General features: G+C 39.1%; 1 protein-coding gene across 2 annotated transcripts in view; it reads left to right on the forward strand.

The window, feature by feature from the left end:
• The window catches only part of ttc28 (tetratricopeptide repeat domain 28), a 166,622-nt gene that overhangs the window by 113,426 nt on the left and 39,348 nt on the right, over window positions 1–13,848 (forward strand). For both annotated transcript variants that reach the window (XM_040007449.1, XM_040007450.1), the window contains exons 7-8: window positions 1,025–1,213; window positions 1,314–1,410. In XM_040007449.1, coding sequence (XP_039863383.1) covers window positions 1,025–1,213; window positions 1,314–1,410 — 286 coding nt within the window. The remainder of the gene's footprint in view (window positions 1–1,024; window positions 1,214–1,313; window positions 1,411–13,848) is intronic.

A 13,848-nucleotide genomic window follows, 5' to 3' on the forward strand; every position in this document is an offset into this window, starting at 1 on the left:
ACACTCCCACAGTGAAATGATGCACATGCTGTTTTCTTTGCAAATTTGCATCATAGGATTGTTTTTTGTTTTTCCTGCAGTATATTAAATTGCTGTATCTCCAAAATAAAACTATGAAGACACTCAAAATAAATTTCCTGTGGTGGGAAACTATTTTTTGCAACTTTATTGTATTTAAAGTTTTGAGGGATAAACCTCTTAAATTTCTCCAAGTAGAAATATATGTAAACAAAACAAAAGCGATTTTCAATTTTTTTTTGTAGTTTATTGCACTTTTTTGCAATTTATGTAATTACTATGGACTTAATGCATACATATTATTAAAATATGGGCTATAACAGTTGTATTGATGTATAGCAACTTGAAATGCTCCCACAAATGGCACTACAGCATATAAAAAAAAAAATAATATAAGCTCTGGTGGACTTGGTTCTATAGTAGGTCTTAAAGGGTTAAATAAATATCGTCAAATAATCGTGATCTCAATTTCAGTGAAAATAATCGCGATTATCATTTTTGCCATAATCGAGCAGCCCTACTCTTGACTGACCACAGTGAATTTTGGAGTTTATCTCAAAAAGGTCATGCCTAAAAGATATAGTGGTTTGTTTTGACTCAGTTGAATAACCACTCTGCAGCTGCCACAAATACTCATCACAGCACCAAATTCAGATTAATCCACTGCTAGTCCCCCTAGTTGACTAACATTAACTAAAAGTTAGTGGCCAGAATTATGAATGCCTAACTCACTCACTAATACAACACTGGTTTTGATTTCTTCTTCTTCTTTCTTAGACATTCACACAACACATAGATTTACACAGTTTATATCAGGATAATGATTTCCTGAGAACCTAGCTTAAATAAACTAAAGGATCATTTTAGCAATATGTTCATCTTTAACTGTCTGGGATAGCAAAAGAAAATATAAATGTCGTGATCTCTGTGGAAATTCCATTGCATGCTAATAAATAACCACAAAGGTAATTTCTTAGTGACGGTGAAATGGTGGTTTGTTTGGCAGAGTCTGGAGAACCGACGTGAGGAGGCACGAGCGTACAGCAACCTGGGGAGCGCTTACCACTCCCAGCGGGACTTTGACAAGGCCATATCGTACCATACAAGAGTGCTGGAGTTGGCCCAAGAGCTGGTCGACAGAGCAATTGAGATGAGGGCATATGCTGGTCTGGGGCACGCTGCCCGATGCATGCAGGTTGGTATATAACTATAAAGGTGTAGTTAACTGAAAAACAAATAACTACGAAATAATGAATCACAGTCTGATAAAAATACATTATTTTTGTTCGGTTCAGGACTTGGAGAGGGCTCGTCAGCACCACCAAAACCAGCTAGAAATTGCTCAGGAACTGCAAGACAGAGCAGCACAGGGCAGAGCCTCATCCAACTTGGGTAGGTTTGATGGAGGGTCATAGAGGGGTCACCTGGCTGGAGGTAATAGGTTTTTTAATTTGGCGTCTGAATCTGGGATTTTGTTGTGGGAAACTAAAATGGTATGCCTTTTTTAGCTTTGGTCATTTTAAATGGCAAATCTATTTTTCTTTTACTAACAGTAAAATCAAAGTATGGCAGGTTTGACACACTGTGGTACTCCAGAACCTGCTGACAGCTACTGTGTAACAAAATTAATAAAAAAGTAAACCGTTATTTACTTTAGGTCTTGAGTGGTTCACTCTCTGTGCTATCAATAGCACAATACTACTCTCACTTGGATGTGCACCTGTGTATCCTATGCAGCTGCAAGCGTTTGATCAACTAAAACAGACATGTACACCTTTGGTTCCTGTCAACATTTTTTTCAAATAATAAGACTGCATCAATGCCATTCTTCCCCTTTTGGCAAACAACAGATTCAGCAGAGCTAATTTTCAGCTGCAGTCCATAGCAGGTAGGTGGCATATCAAATGAATCAACAAAACCAAACAGATATATGTGGGCATAACTGAAAGACAGAAAGACATGTAAAATAAAACCCATACCGTACAAGACAAAGAGTGGGCTTACAGTACAGACAAAAAATTAAATAGACGGAAATTTGAAATTGGCCAAAGGCTGGACCAGAGTGCAAAATATAACAGTGTGCTGGTGCACCACAAAAGGAAGTTAGATATTTTATTTACTTTTTTAATAGTAATAGTTCACAGGCATAATTCTCAACAGCATCCATCCATCCATTCGCTTCCACTTATCCTTTTCAGGGTTGCGGGGGGTGCTGGAGCCTATCCCAGCTGTCATAGGAGGAGAGGCGGGGTACACCCTTGACAGGTCGCCAGTTTGTCGCAGGGCTAAACAACAGCAATGAAATTAACAACTATAAGATGAAATAGACAAATGTGGGAAATGTAATCAATTTGCACTGTTACCCTAGAACAGGGGTCTGCAACCTTTAAGACCCAAAGAGCCATTTGGACCCGGTTTCCACGCAAAAGAAAACACTGGGAGCCGCAAATACTTTTTGACATCTGAAATTAAGATAACACTGTATATATTGTTTTTTTACCTTTATACTTTGTATAAACAACTAAGGTGTGTTGCTTATGAAATCCATGAAGTGCTACAGAGAAAATCACATTTTATTTATGTAATTAACACATTTTGAACACTTAAAGAAATATAACAAAAGGAAAGACACCAAGCTGAAGTAAAATGATCCATGTAGCAAGCAAAAACTGTTGTGAGCCGCCCCCCTTATATCGCCTTTGGGCTTTTGGAGCCTTGACCTGACTTTTAAAAACTAATTGGAAAAAAGCACTATGCTGCTGAAAAATAGATATTTACAAAATTCTGCCTAAATATGTATTTTACCTGGTTAATGTGTGTGGCGGGGCGTGGTCTGCAGCGCCGCTGCAGGGGAGGCGGACCCACCTGAGGGGCACCCGCAATCACGCCTCGCCGCCTTAACGTCTGTGCTATCTATGCTGTTGTGTTGTTGTTGGTATGTGTCGGGCTGTGAGCTGAAAAGCTACAGCCGGCTGTGTGCGCACAGCAACCGTGTGTGAAAAGCGGTCAATAAACAGATGCTGAAAAGCGTGTTCATGGAAACATCGTCGGGTCTGCCGTGATATGTTTACAATGGGACTTCTGCTCCTGAACCTCCGCACACAGCGTCTGCAAATCGGGGCTGTACGAAGTCACTTTCATCTTTACACAGGACTGTAAGCTGTCATCTGTGAGGCATGAGCAGTGTTTGTTTTTAACATAGTTCACGGTGGAGCTGCTGACATAATGTGGATCCGAAGATCCATAATTGGCCTCGGTTGAAAGTCTCGATAAATGCACGGCGTTTCGGCGGGTACACCGGCTTCCGCGAGTGTGATGCTTATTTTGAGCGATGAAAAAATAATAGAATATAATTTTATTTTTATATTTCAATATTACAATAATCTTCCAATTTAGAACTACAAGTTAAAAACGAACTAACATAAATAAAATACACTTCAGCTAAATACTTCTAATTTATTTTCCTAAACCACGCAGAGCCGCACTATAAGGACTAAAGAGCCGCATGCGGCTCCGGAGCCGCAGGTTGCCGACCCCTGCCCTAGAAGGTACATAGACGACAAGAGGGACTGTGTAAAATTGCTACTTCTATGCTTTGTACCTTAGAAAGAAAAGAAAAAAAACGGAGGGCCACTGCCTCAGATGAACAAAAGAAGAAAAGGCTTTTGAAATTCTACAGTATGCCTTTAAATCACTAGTTCATATTCAGGTCATTCCATGATCTGGCATTATAGTCAACAGCAAGCGAGACACTGACATGAGAGTGCTAAAAGTTTATTCACAAAGTATACACTCATTCAGGAAAGAATGATTGAATGAAAGATGATGACTGTGGGATGGGATGGGTACCTCCCGTTTCCAAGATTGGTGGGGGTACTGGGAATGGGGGGCTCGGGTGGGTGCCTCCTGGAACTGGTCGTCATGTGCCATCGGGGGTGTGCTGTGGTGCCTGGGTCTTTGCTGGCTGGTGTCCCTTTTGGGCTTCGGGTCTGTTCACTTCCCTGTGCTGTGGCCCTTCTCTCTGGGTGCCCCTGACGCATCTATGGGTCTGCTGGGTTTTTTCCCCACACTTCATGCTGGTGTTTTGGCTTCTTGGCCTTTGCTATTGATTGCGACCACCTGGGTTTTCTAGGTGCATGTGGGTTCTCTCTTTGTTTGGATATTTGAACTCTGGTAATTCGGGTGATTTCGATGAGAGATGAGGTGTCCTCACAGGACAGTTTACCTCATTGTCTGGTCTTATCTGTGCTTGTGTTTTCATCCTTGATTAAATGTTTGGTTTTATGTGACATCATCCTCAAATCTGAAAGTCTTCACAGGCCCTCAGTTTGGTATGAAAAACCCTTCAAGTGATAAAAAAAAAATACAAAACTGCATCCTGTGTTTTATTCAAAAGATATTTAAGAAGCTTGATCCCTGGGAGAGACTGACTGGGCTCTTGTCCTGGGCTAGGACAACTCAGTCTACATCGATCTGTAACATTAAGTACACACAAAGTACTATTTGTTTGTTATATTGCAGACCTGTGTGAGTTTGCACTAGCTGTAGTGGCCTAGTACAACACGTAGATGCTGCAGTTTTGACATCTTGTTAAATCAAATTCAAGGATGGGAGCTTTATATCATGCGATGGTCCTGCTTCTTAAGGGCCTATCATTTGACTGCAGTAGCGTCTCTCTGGACAATCAACACTCATGTTTTATTAAGTGGTTTCTGGTTTCTGCGGCCACAGTGATATCTGAGATGCTGTGAACCTGAATCCATCGCTGAATGGACAACTTGCCACGTTGTGCATGTATACGGCACTGTGCACTAAAAGTAAAGCGAGGATGCCATCTTAGATTTCTGGGGATTTAGACTGTCTCAATGTTTTTATTTTTTGTTGATTTTTTTTTATTGTTTTGCAACTTAAAATAAAAGGGAAGCTAGAATTCTTCTTTCTGGTGTTCTGAACTGCAGCGCCCTTCTTCAATTCCTAAATTTGTTCAAAGAATGGAAATACAGTGATGGCAAAAAGAACAGACGCCATTTGACAATTTAAAGTTTTTGCATGGACACAAAAAATGTATTTGCTCATTACTAGGGCCATATTCCAGGAAAAAGAGTTGACAGTGGGAAATTTACACCATAGCTACACTCCAACTGCAAACCCAGCTGAAAACCCTACGACGTAACCTGATGTGCACCTCCCTAGAAATATAACTACACCTCTCATTAAAATCGCCTGCAAAAATTGTGATTTCCAGCTACTTTTTTGCCATGGATTTTTTTTAAGGTATCAGTGACAGAATAACAATCATCTTCTGAGTTCAAGGAATAATAATCATAGCATCATAGCAGTGTTCACAAATGTCAGGAAGTTAAATGCGAAACAGTTACTATCACTATCAACGTTAACTCAATAAGAAAAAAATCTCTTCTATGGTGAGAAAGCCATGAGTGAAGACTGATATTAGAACAAATTATAGGCTAAATGGTTACACTGAGGGGCATTAAAGAACAGTTTTTATGTAAATCTCAAAAATGAGCACATTAAGCGTTCACTGAACAGTTTATGCCAACATAAAGTGTTCCAAAAGTAGTTTTTTTATTTAATAAATGGTGGGAAATCAATTAACCCTCTGCAAATACCTCCTCTGATCAGACTTTGAAATGCCAAAAAAACTGCAGTCCTACATGAAGCTGGTTCCAAAAAGCAAATCACTCCCATGTTAAATGCCAAACTTCACAATATTAACAAACACTATGATCTCTTCCAAATATGAGACATTCTGGCTCCAAAAACCAACATGGCAGCAGGAAAAGAAATGAGGCCTTATAACGTAAAGCCCAGAAATCAGAGGATAACTATATAATGGCTTTATCTATCTTTTATATACAGTCTATTAAACTCTGCTCAGGTAATATTGTGCGATTTCCACCACTCTTCTCACTTTATGTCACTGCAGAGCTTTTTTGTAGGCAAATGAGTGAAAATTGCTTTATTTTCTATCTGAAGTAAGTAAAAGGAAAACATGCACACTGCAGTGGTTCAATAGATACTTTGATGTGTGACTATAGGCTACTGCTGAAGTCGCTGACACTCTCCTGACAGATGAGCTTCAGTCTGTGTTTCAGATCAATGATTCACATCATCATTTATGGATGATTACGGTTCTTTGACTCTGAATGCTGACTTGACAACCTTTCACTCTGCTCTCCTCTGATATTTTCTCTCCTCCTTTCCTCTTCTTCTGTTCTTCAATTTCCAACCCTAATTTCTTCCTCTCATTTCATCTTTTGTTTCATAATGATTTCGTCCCCTATTATCTTTTACCTTATTTTGTCTTTACACTCACTACATTTCCCATGTTTTCATTACTTCATTCTTCCTCTTTCTTTTCTTCCTGATTTTACTCCTTCCTCCCTTTCTCTCTGTGCATTCCTTATCTCCTTGCCATTCTTTTTTCTTCTTCTTGTGTCTCCTGTTTTCTCCTTGCTGTGTTTTTTTCTCCTGTTTTCTTGGGTTTCATTCTCTGTTTACTCTTAGTCCCCTCTTTTCCAGTCTGACCTTTCCCTCTTATTTTCTTCTTTCCTCACCTTTTTGTTTTCTTCTTATATCTCCTTCCTTCACCTCTTCCTTTCTGTATGAAACATGAAATTTGGAGATTATCTCAACCTAAATTAGACCATATAATACTTGTATTGTATTTTACATAGCAGCACCTTTAAAGTCCAAAAATAACTAAACTAGGGCAGTGTCTGGCTGCCCAGTGGAACTCCTTAGTGATCTGTGATGGTACCGTTTAAATCTTAATTACCCTTTTTCTTGTGTTGGTAGCACACCATGCAGTATCTTGTGTTATTGTATGTCTGCCTTTGACTGTGACCCAGTCCACAAATCTTGTCGCTCCTCTCAGGGTAGTCCCATATGAACGGACTCTTGTGGCTCATCCTGGCTAGGCTAGGTATCACAGTGACTTGATAGTAGGGGTATGATAGTATGATAGCCCCTTTCCTGAAGGCTACAACTGACACCAGTCTGTGTCCACTGCTTGTGAAGCTCTCCCGTGTTACTGAATCAACTTTTACTGACAATGCTCTCAAGCTGTTTCCTGTTGTTTGTGCGCTTTTTCTTGCTATGCTTTTCCCTTCCAGTGAGCCTTCCCTTGGTATGCTTTAATACAGCACTCTGCAGACAGCCTTTCTTGTGGAGAGTGTCAGTGTCTCTACATCTGGTCAACTGTTAAGTCAAGCAGTTTTTCCCATGACTGATTCTGTGTACTGAACTAGAACAAGACATATATGGAAAATATATTTTAATTTCAAATGAAAGATACTTACTGATTCTTTGCTACTATGGGCCTGAAGATATGGTCCATTACTGTAAGGGTACAGCGCTCATTTAAGGATCCAGAAGATGGTTTCCAGTATACCTCACTCGGTTAAGCAGGTGACCCATGTGCTGTAAGGCTGCTGCAGATGTCAATAAATGCTCCAAACCAGAAAGCAAGAAAAAAAAAAAAACGACCCAGAAGACATGTGTGAAGTAATTTCTTTGCCTACTTGAATAATAAATTATTTATATTTAACTTGCTCTCTACGATATTCCAAAATATATGTGTGTCTCTCTCTCGTCTCAAGTTATTTGCTAACTTTAGCTAATAAACATGTATTCTTCTTTATGATGGTCGGACAGAAATAACTGCATATAGTCCATGATATGTAGCTCCTGACCCACAAGTTGCCACACCCAATTTCATTCACTGATGACAGAGCAATTTTTATCCTACTATGGAGAAAGGGGACTGTGGATCACCACTCTTCTCCTTTCTAATCTCTCTATGCTGTCTCAGCTGAATACCTGTCATCAGATCTCATCTAATTTTCCACACCTCTAATCCTCGCAGCACTGCTGTCTTCACACTGTGTCCCCCCCCCTCCACGCTGGGGAATCCCACAGAATCTGCAGGAAATCTACAGGCACCCTTACACCTCAGAGAAGTGTGGCTTTAGCTTAGAGGAAGATTGTGCATGTGCTAATGTGCACACCTGTGTTTGTAGAGTTTAGGAGGATGTGTGTAACTGTAACCAGTGATTCTAGCCAGCTCTGCAGGCTTCTCCGTAATCCTCTTAATGCAAGACCCCGATGAACAAGGTCTTCCTTTCTATATCACCAACCTCCTCCTCCTCCTCGCATAACCCGGTTTCTACATATTGTTGCCAGCAGCGTTTATGAGACCTTTTTAAATTCATGTACATTTACATTAACAATGTGACTTCATGTTTGTTTAAAACATTTAAGGTTGTTTGCTAGTTTGACAGAATTATTTTTTATGCAGTTCACACCGAAAGTAATTAGCAAATTAAATAAGGAAGTGTTTTTTTCACCAAATGTTTATTTTGTTTTCTCTTAGCTTTCATTGTTTTAAAAGTAAATCGTGTGCTATTTGCATTTCCTTCAACCTTTATTGTGAAATCCTTTGCATCGTTAGATTTGAGTGCTATAAGCTAAATCACCACTGATTACCTTTCTGAGTCATGATGATGGTGCTGCTGAGATATCAGAGATGAAGATGAGGTGCTGATGAAGTATTGAATTTATATTTCAAATGCTTTTTTTAATAGTTGCAGTTCTTCTCATTGTATTGTGTAGAGACTGTAGAAGCAAACGGAGTAAACTCAAATGCGTCACATCCATGGTTAAGTCAATGTATGGATTTGAGCTTCAGAATCTAAACCCACTTATGACATTTCTAGTCTTTGGATTGGTTTAAACACTATTCTTTACGACCAAATGCCAAGACGTGTCATGCACTACAATGCACTGTATGTCATTTAAAATTGTGGCATCAGCAAGTTCTCCAAGTCATAACCAGACCTTTTTTTAACCGTTACCCCCCATATATGTTTTTGTTTAGGATGAACAGAGAACAAGAATTTGCAAAAGATGATTGATATGAGAAAAATTATTTGAATTAAAACTCATGAAAACTGTTAATTATATTTTTATAATTATAATAATAATAAATTATAATTGTGTGTCAGAAGGTATAATAAATACTAAGAAAATCTGAATTTTCTAGCACCATGCTTAAAGGGGGCCCACTATGCTTTCCCTTACACTTAATATGACAAAGAAAGTATTGAAGTAGTAGTTCATTTATTTTATATGTAGCATATTGAATATGTTATATAAGTATTGGGTTCAGTGTACCAGGAATCCCTGTTAATAATAAATAAATAAATAAAAAGAACTCAGACTTCCGACTGCACTGAATGCTCCATTTCTGGCAGTTTTTTGATACTCTTGGCACTGCATGATTTCAAAGTCAGGACGTCATTGTTGGGGCTTGCAGAGTAAAGGAATCAGATCCAGAAATAACAAAGTATGTCTTTTATTCAGACTGGGAAAGTCCACAAATTAACAAAGAACAAAATGAAGAAACATTATGGAATCACTTTTGGATCTAAATATGCAAGAAATAAACTTAAAATATTAACTGAAATTTAATGCAAACCATGAAAACAAAACTAACAATAGAATGTTAAGGCAATCTAAACTGGTAGCCAAAACTCCATAAATATGAATCCAAAAAATCCCAAGCAACTTTTAAACCAAAACCAGGGACTTTGGCAGTCATAGAAAGAGTATGAATCTGTAACCTTTGGATTTGTGAATTATAGATATGAAATCAGCTTAAAGTGAAAGCATCTGTCTTATGAGAAGTGTAACATCATGCACAGAAAAAGTCACTCCAGTTTCTTCAAACTCTGTCTCTTTTAAAAGTTCATTTTTCCTAAATGTGTTTCAGTTACACAAGGACATAGAACTAAGTGTCCTGCTTTCAGTTCAGCCTTGCACTTGGCACTTAATTCCTCACATGTTTAATTGATAAAGCTTGATGAAGCACTGGTCATAAAATTCATGCAAGTTTACCACAGCTCCTACAAAGCAAGCAAGAAAAATCAACAATCTCAAGTCTAGATTCAGAAATAAATCCTACTTACAGGTGATCTGCTGCTTTTGTTGTATTTAAGATTGAAATTAACTGCAAGGATGCAAGTTAGGCTGTGGACTTCCACATGGAAAAGTGGGGGTTCCATATTAGCAGCTAAAACTCAAGAGGCTTAGAATAGAGGAGGAGAGAGCTATTTTAAAAGGTGGGTTTTTGTTGTTGTTTTTAGGAACCCTGCCTGCAGGGTTGTAAAAAAGATTCACATCCTTGATAGGGATCAAGGATGTGAATCTTTTTTTTTAAATGATGATTTAGTCAGTCAATATTTTAACACAATCTGTAAATCTTGATTTTGGACTGTTAAAGTCACACATTTGAAAAGTGTTTACAGTAAGAAATGTAGAGATAGAGGTGGACATGAGCCAAGGAGTTGGGAAGGATGGCTCACAGTTTACACTCGGTGGATCAGACCCCAGTCATCTCTCTCATTACACAGTCTGACATGAAGACCACATGTGACTTCCTCCATCTGGTGTCTGGATACCCCTCCGTATCCCTTCCTCCCCATCCCTTCCTCCCCACTTATAACCCCTTCTCATCTGTTTTCCCAATGTGACTTTATTGTAGAAAAAGCAGATTTTATATAAGGTCTCATTTCAACATTTCTCAGAGCAGTTATAAATTATTCTGGCGCAGTGTAATTATTGTCTTTGGAAATAGAAGACTTCCTATGGATGGCATTATTAGGATTTCTGTGTGAAAAATTCAGGTTACTCAAACAGTTTAATGAAGGGAATCACAGGAAGAATGTAGGTAAAAAGTTTTGCATTATTGTATTAATGCATTAACATGCATCATGTATAATAAAACAGGGTCATGTTTGAACAGTTTAATTCGTTTTTCAATGTTTATTGCCCATTTTCTAGAATTGTGCTAGCTGTACCCTCTGTCTTTTAGAATATGTACATGGTTCATGTTGTTTAATACTTTTATATTAATAAAATTAATAAATGTAAGTCTTGAAACAGAACTTGACTTTGGCCCAAGAATCTCCACCCCAAAACTCCACACCTTTATTCTCACTCTAGCTTGCATTTGAACACTTGCAACCATGACTTTACCTTCTTCAACTGGTATAATGGCAGAAAATCAGTTAACAAAAGTTATTGTTTTAGTTGACCAAATTCACTAGAATATGGAATCTGTATTTCCCTGTATTGTGGTTTGATATGCCAATGCTACTACTAAGCAAGTTCGACACTGTTAGGCTTTCTTTGCGTGAGCTGGTGTGATAAAAATAAAATGCCATAGATACAGTGACAGGTATCATGGTGGTGGTTTTTTTACTTTGTTAACTAAGGCTTTCTGCTTCAGGATCTGAGATAAAGATCTGACTATTTTTCCACACAAAATAGATCGCCTACACCAATCTGAGGCATTATCAGAGTAATTGTCAAGGTCCTTGGTCAGTGACCCAGTGTTTTGTGTATTATTATTGTTATTCTATGATTTCTTCATTGTATATGACTTCTAGTGTTCTGATTTCTGTTTTTGTATTCTAGTTCTTACGTTTTGTTCCGGTGTCCTCGTGTTTAGTATAGGTTTAGTTCTGTGCCCAGTCTGTTTCCTGTTTTACTTTGAAGGACAATGTATTCTGTTTTGCTTCCTCCCAATCTCATCTTCGTAATTAGTGTCAGCTGTGTCTCCCAGGTGTTTGCCCTTTGCCCAGTTCCTTCTGTATTTAGTGTCTGCGTGTGTTCCTGTTCGTCGTTGCATCGTCCCTCATACTTGCCTGTGTGTTGTGTTTCAGGCTCAGTTTCTAGCCTTCCCAGTTTAGTTTCTGTTTTGACTTATGTCAGCAATAAAGCTGAGGTCTTTGAGTTTAATTTTCACATCCACAAGTCTGCATTTAGGTCCTACTTTCCTGCCTGCCGCACACAGAACATGACAGTAATGTGTTATTGAGATATGAGAACAAAGACAGGAAGTTAAGGCCCAGGTGACACACACAGAAGAGCATTTACCAAAATAGAATAAAGTAGAAACAAGGAAGGGCACCTACACACATACAAAACACAGAAACACAAATTAAAAAGAAACACAAGAATACAATGAATACAAGAAACGATATCTGTATAAGTCAAAATAGGGACTATAACACAACATATATTATAAAAACATGGGGGGTTTACTTGTGAACCTCTTCAAAGACCAATTGTTTAAAAAAAGAAGAAGAAAAATTGTCAGATTTGGACTGTAATGGAAATGTTAACAGCCAGCTTTCACTTTGACTTTAACCTTACTTCTAATCTTACCTTAACCTTGGGGGGGGGGTTTCATTCTACTTTGTACTAATATGCCACTATAGGGCAGGCATAATTATAATTTTTTTCTTTCAATCTCCTTACAATCAGGCTTTTGGCATACATATAAACAGGGGTGCATATAAGTGGTCCGCAGGTGCACATTCGCTGTCAAAATAAAAGACGTGCACCAGATAAGAAGTTGCAACGCATGTTTGCGTACATAAGATTTTCTGTAGGAGGACAGACATTTGTTTAGAACTCTTAAAGATGTCGAAGAAGCAAGCTCCTTTAAGCAATTACTCTGGTGTTCTTCCACCTCCAAAGAAATGTCAGAAGGAGTCCAAACCACAAAAGAAGCGCGTATTCTCAGAAAAGTGGTTGCAGGAGGTGAGCTGGCTTCAAACAAATGATGAACGCACAGAGATGTGGTGCAGAATATGCCATGAACATCCCACTCTAGCGGACAAAAACAGTGCCTTTTATATGTACGCAAATGCGCGTTGCAACTTCTTATCTGGTGCGCACCCCTGCATATAAATCACACTATATAGCATTAAGAGGGAAGATTACAGCTGTTCTACAGTGGGGCAAAAAAGTATTTAGTCAGCCACCGATTGTGCAAGTTCCTCCACCTAAAATGATGACAGAGGTCAGTAATTTGCACCAGAGGTACACTTCAACTGTGAGAGACAGAATGTGAAAAAAAAAAATCCATGAATCCACATGGTAGGATTTGTAAAGAATTTATTCGTAAATCAGGGTGGAAAATAAGTATTTGGTCAATAACAAAAATACAACTCAATACTTTGTAACATAACCTTTGTTGGCAATAACAGAGGTCAAACGTTTACTATAGGTCTTTACCAGGTTTGCACACACAGTAGCTGGTATTTTGGCCCATTCCTCCATGCAGATCTTCTCGAGAGCAGTGATGTTTTGGGGCTGTCGCCGAGCAACACGCCACAGATTTTCTATGGGGTTGAGGTCTGGAGACTGGCTAGGCCACTCCAGGACTTTCAAATGCTTCTTACGGAGCCACTCCTTTGTTGCCCGGGCGGTGTGTTTTGGATCATTGTCATGTTGGAAGACCCAGCCTCGTTTCATCTTCAAAGTTCTCACTGATGGAAGGAGGTTTTGGCTCAAAATCTCATGATACATGGCCCCATTCATTCTGTCCTTAACACGGATCAGTCGTCCTGTCCCCTTGGCAGAAAAACAGCCCCATAGCATGATGTTTCCACCCCCATGCTTCACAGTAGGTATGGTATTCTTGGGATGCAACTCAGTATTCTTCTTCCTCCAAACACGACGAGTTGAGTTTATACCAAAAAGTTCTACTTTGGTTTCATCTGACCACATGACATTCTCCCAATCCTCTGCTGTATCATCCATGTGCTCTCTGGCAAACTTCAGACGGGCCTGGACATGCACTGGCTTCAGCAGCGGAACACGTCTGGCACTGCGGGATTTGATTCCCTGCCGTTGTAGTGTGTTACTGATGGTGACCTTTGTTACTTTGGTCCCAGCTCTCTGCAGGTCATTCACCAGGTCCCCCCATGTGGTTCTGGGATCTTTGCTCACCGTTCT

The sequence above is a fragment of the Simochromis diagramma genome, unplaced genomic scaffold, assembly GCF_900408965.1.
Source record: "Simochromis diagramma unplaced genomic scaffold, fSimDia1.1 OVJJ01000682.1, whole genome shotgun sequence".
In the NCBI taxonomy this organism is placed as follows: domain Eukaryota; kingdom Metazoa; phylum Chordata; class Actinopteri; order Cichliformes; family Cichlidae; genus Simochromis; species Simochromis diagramma.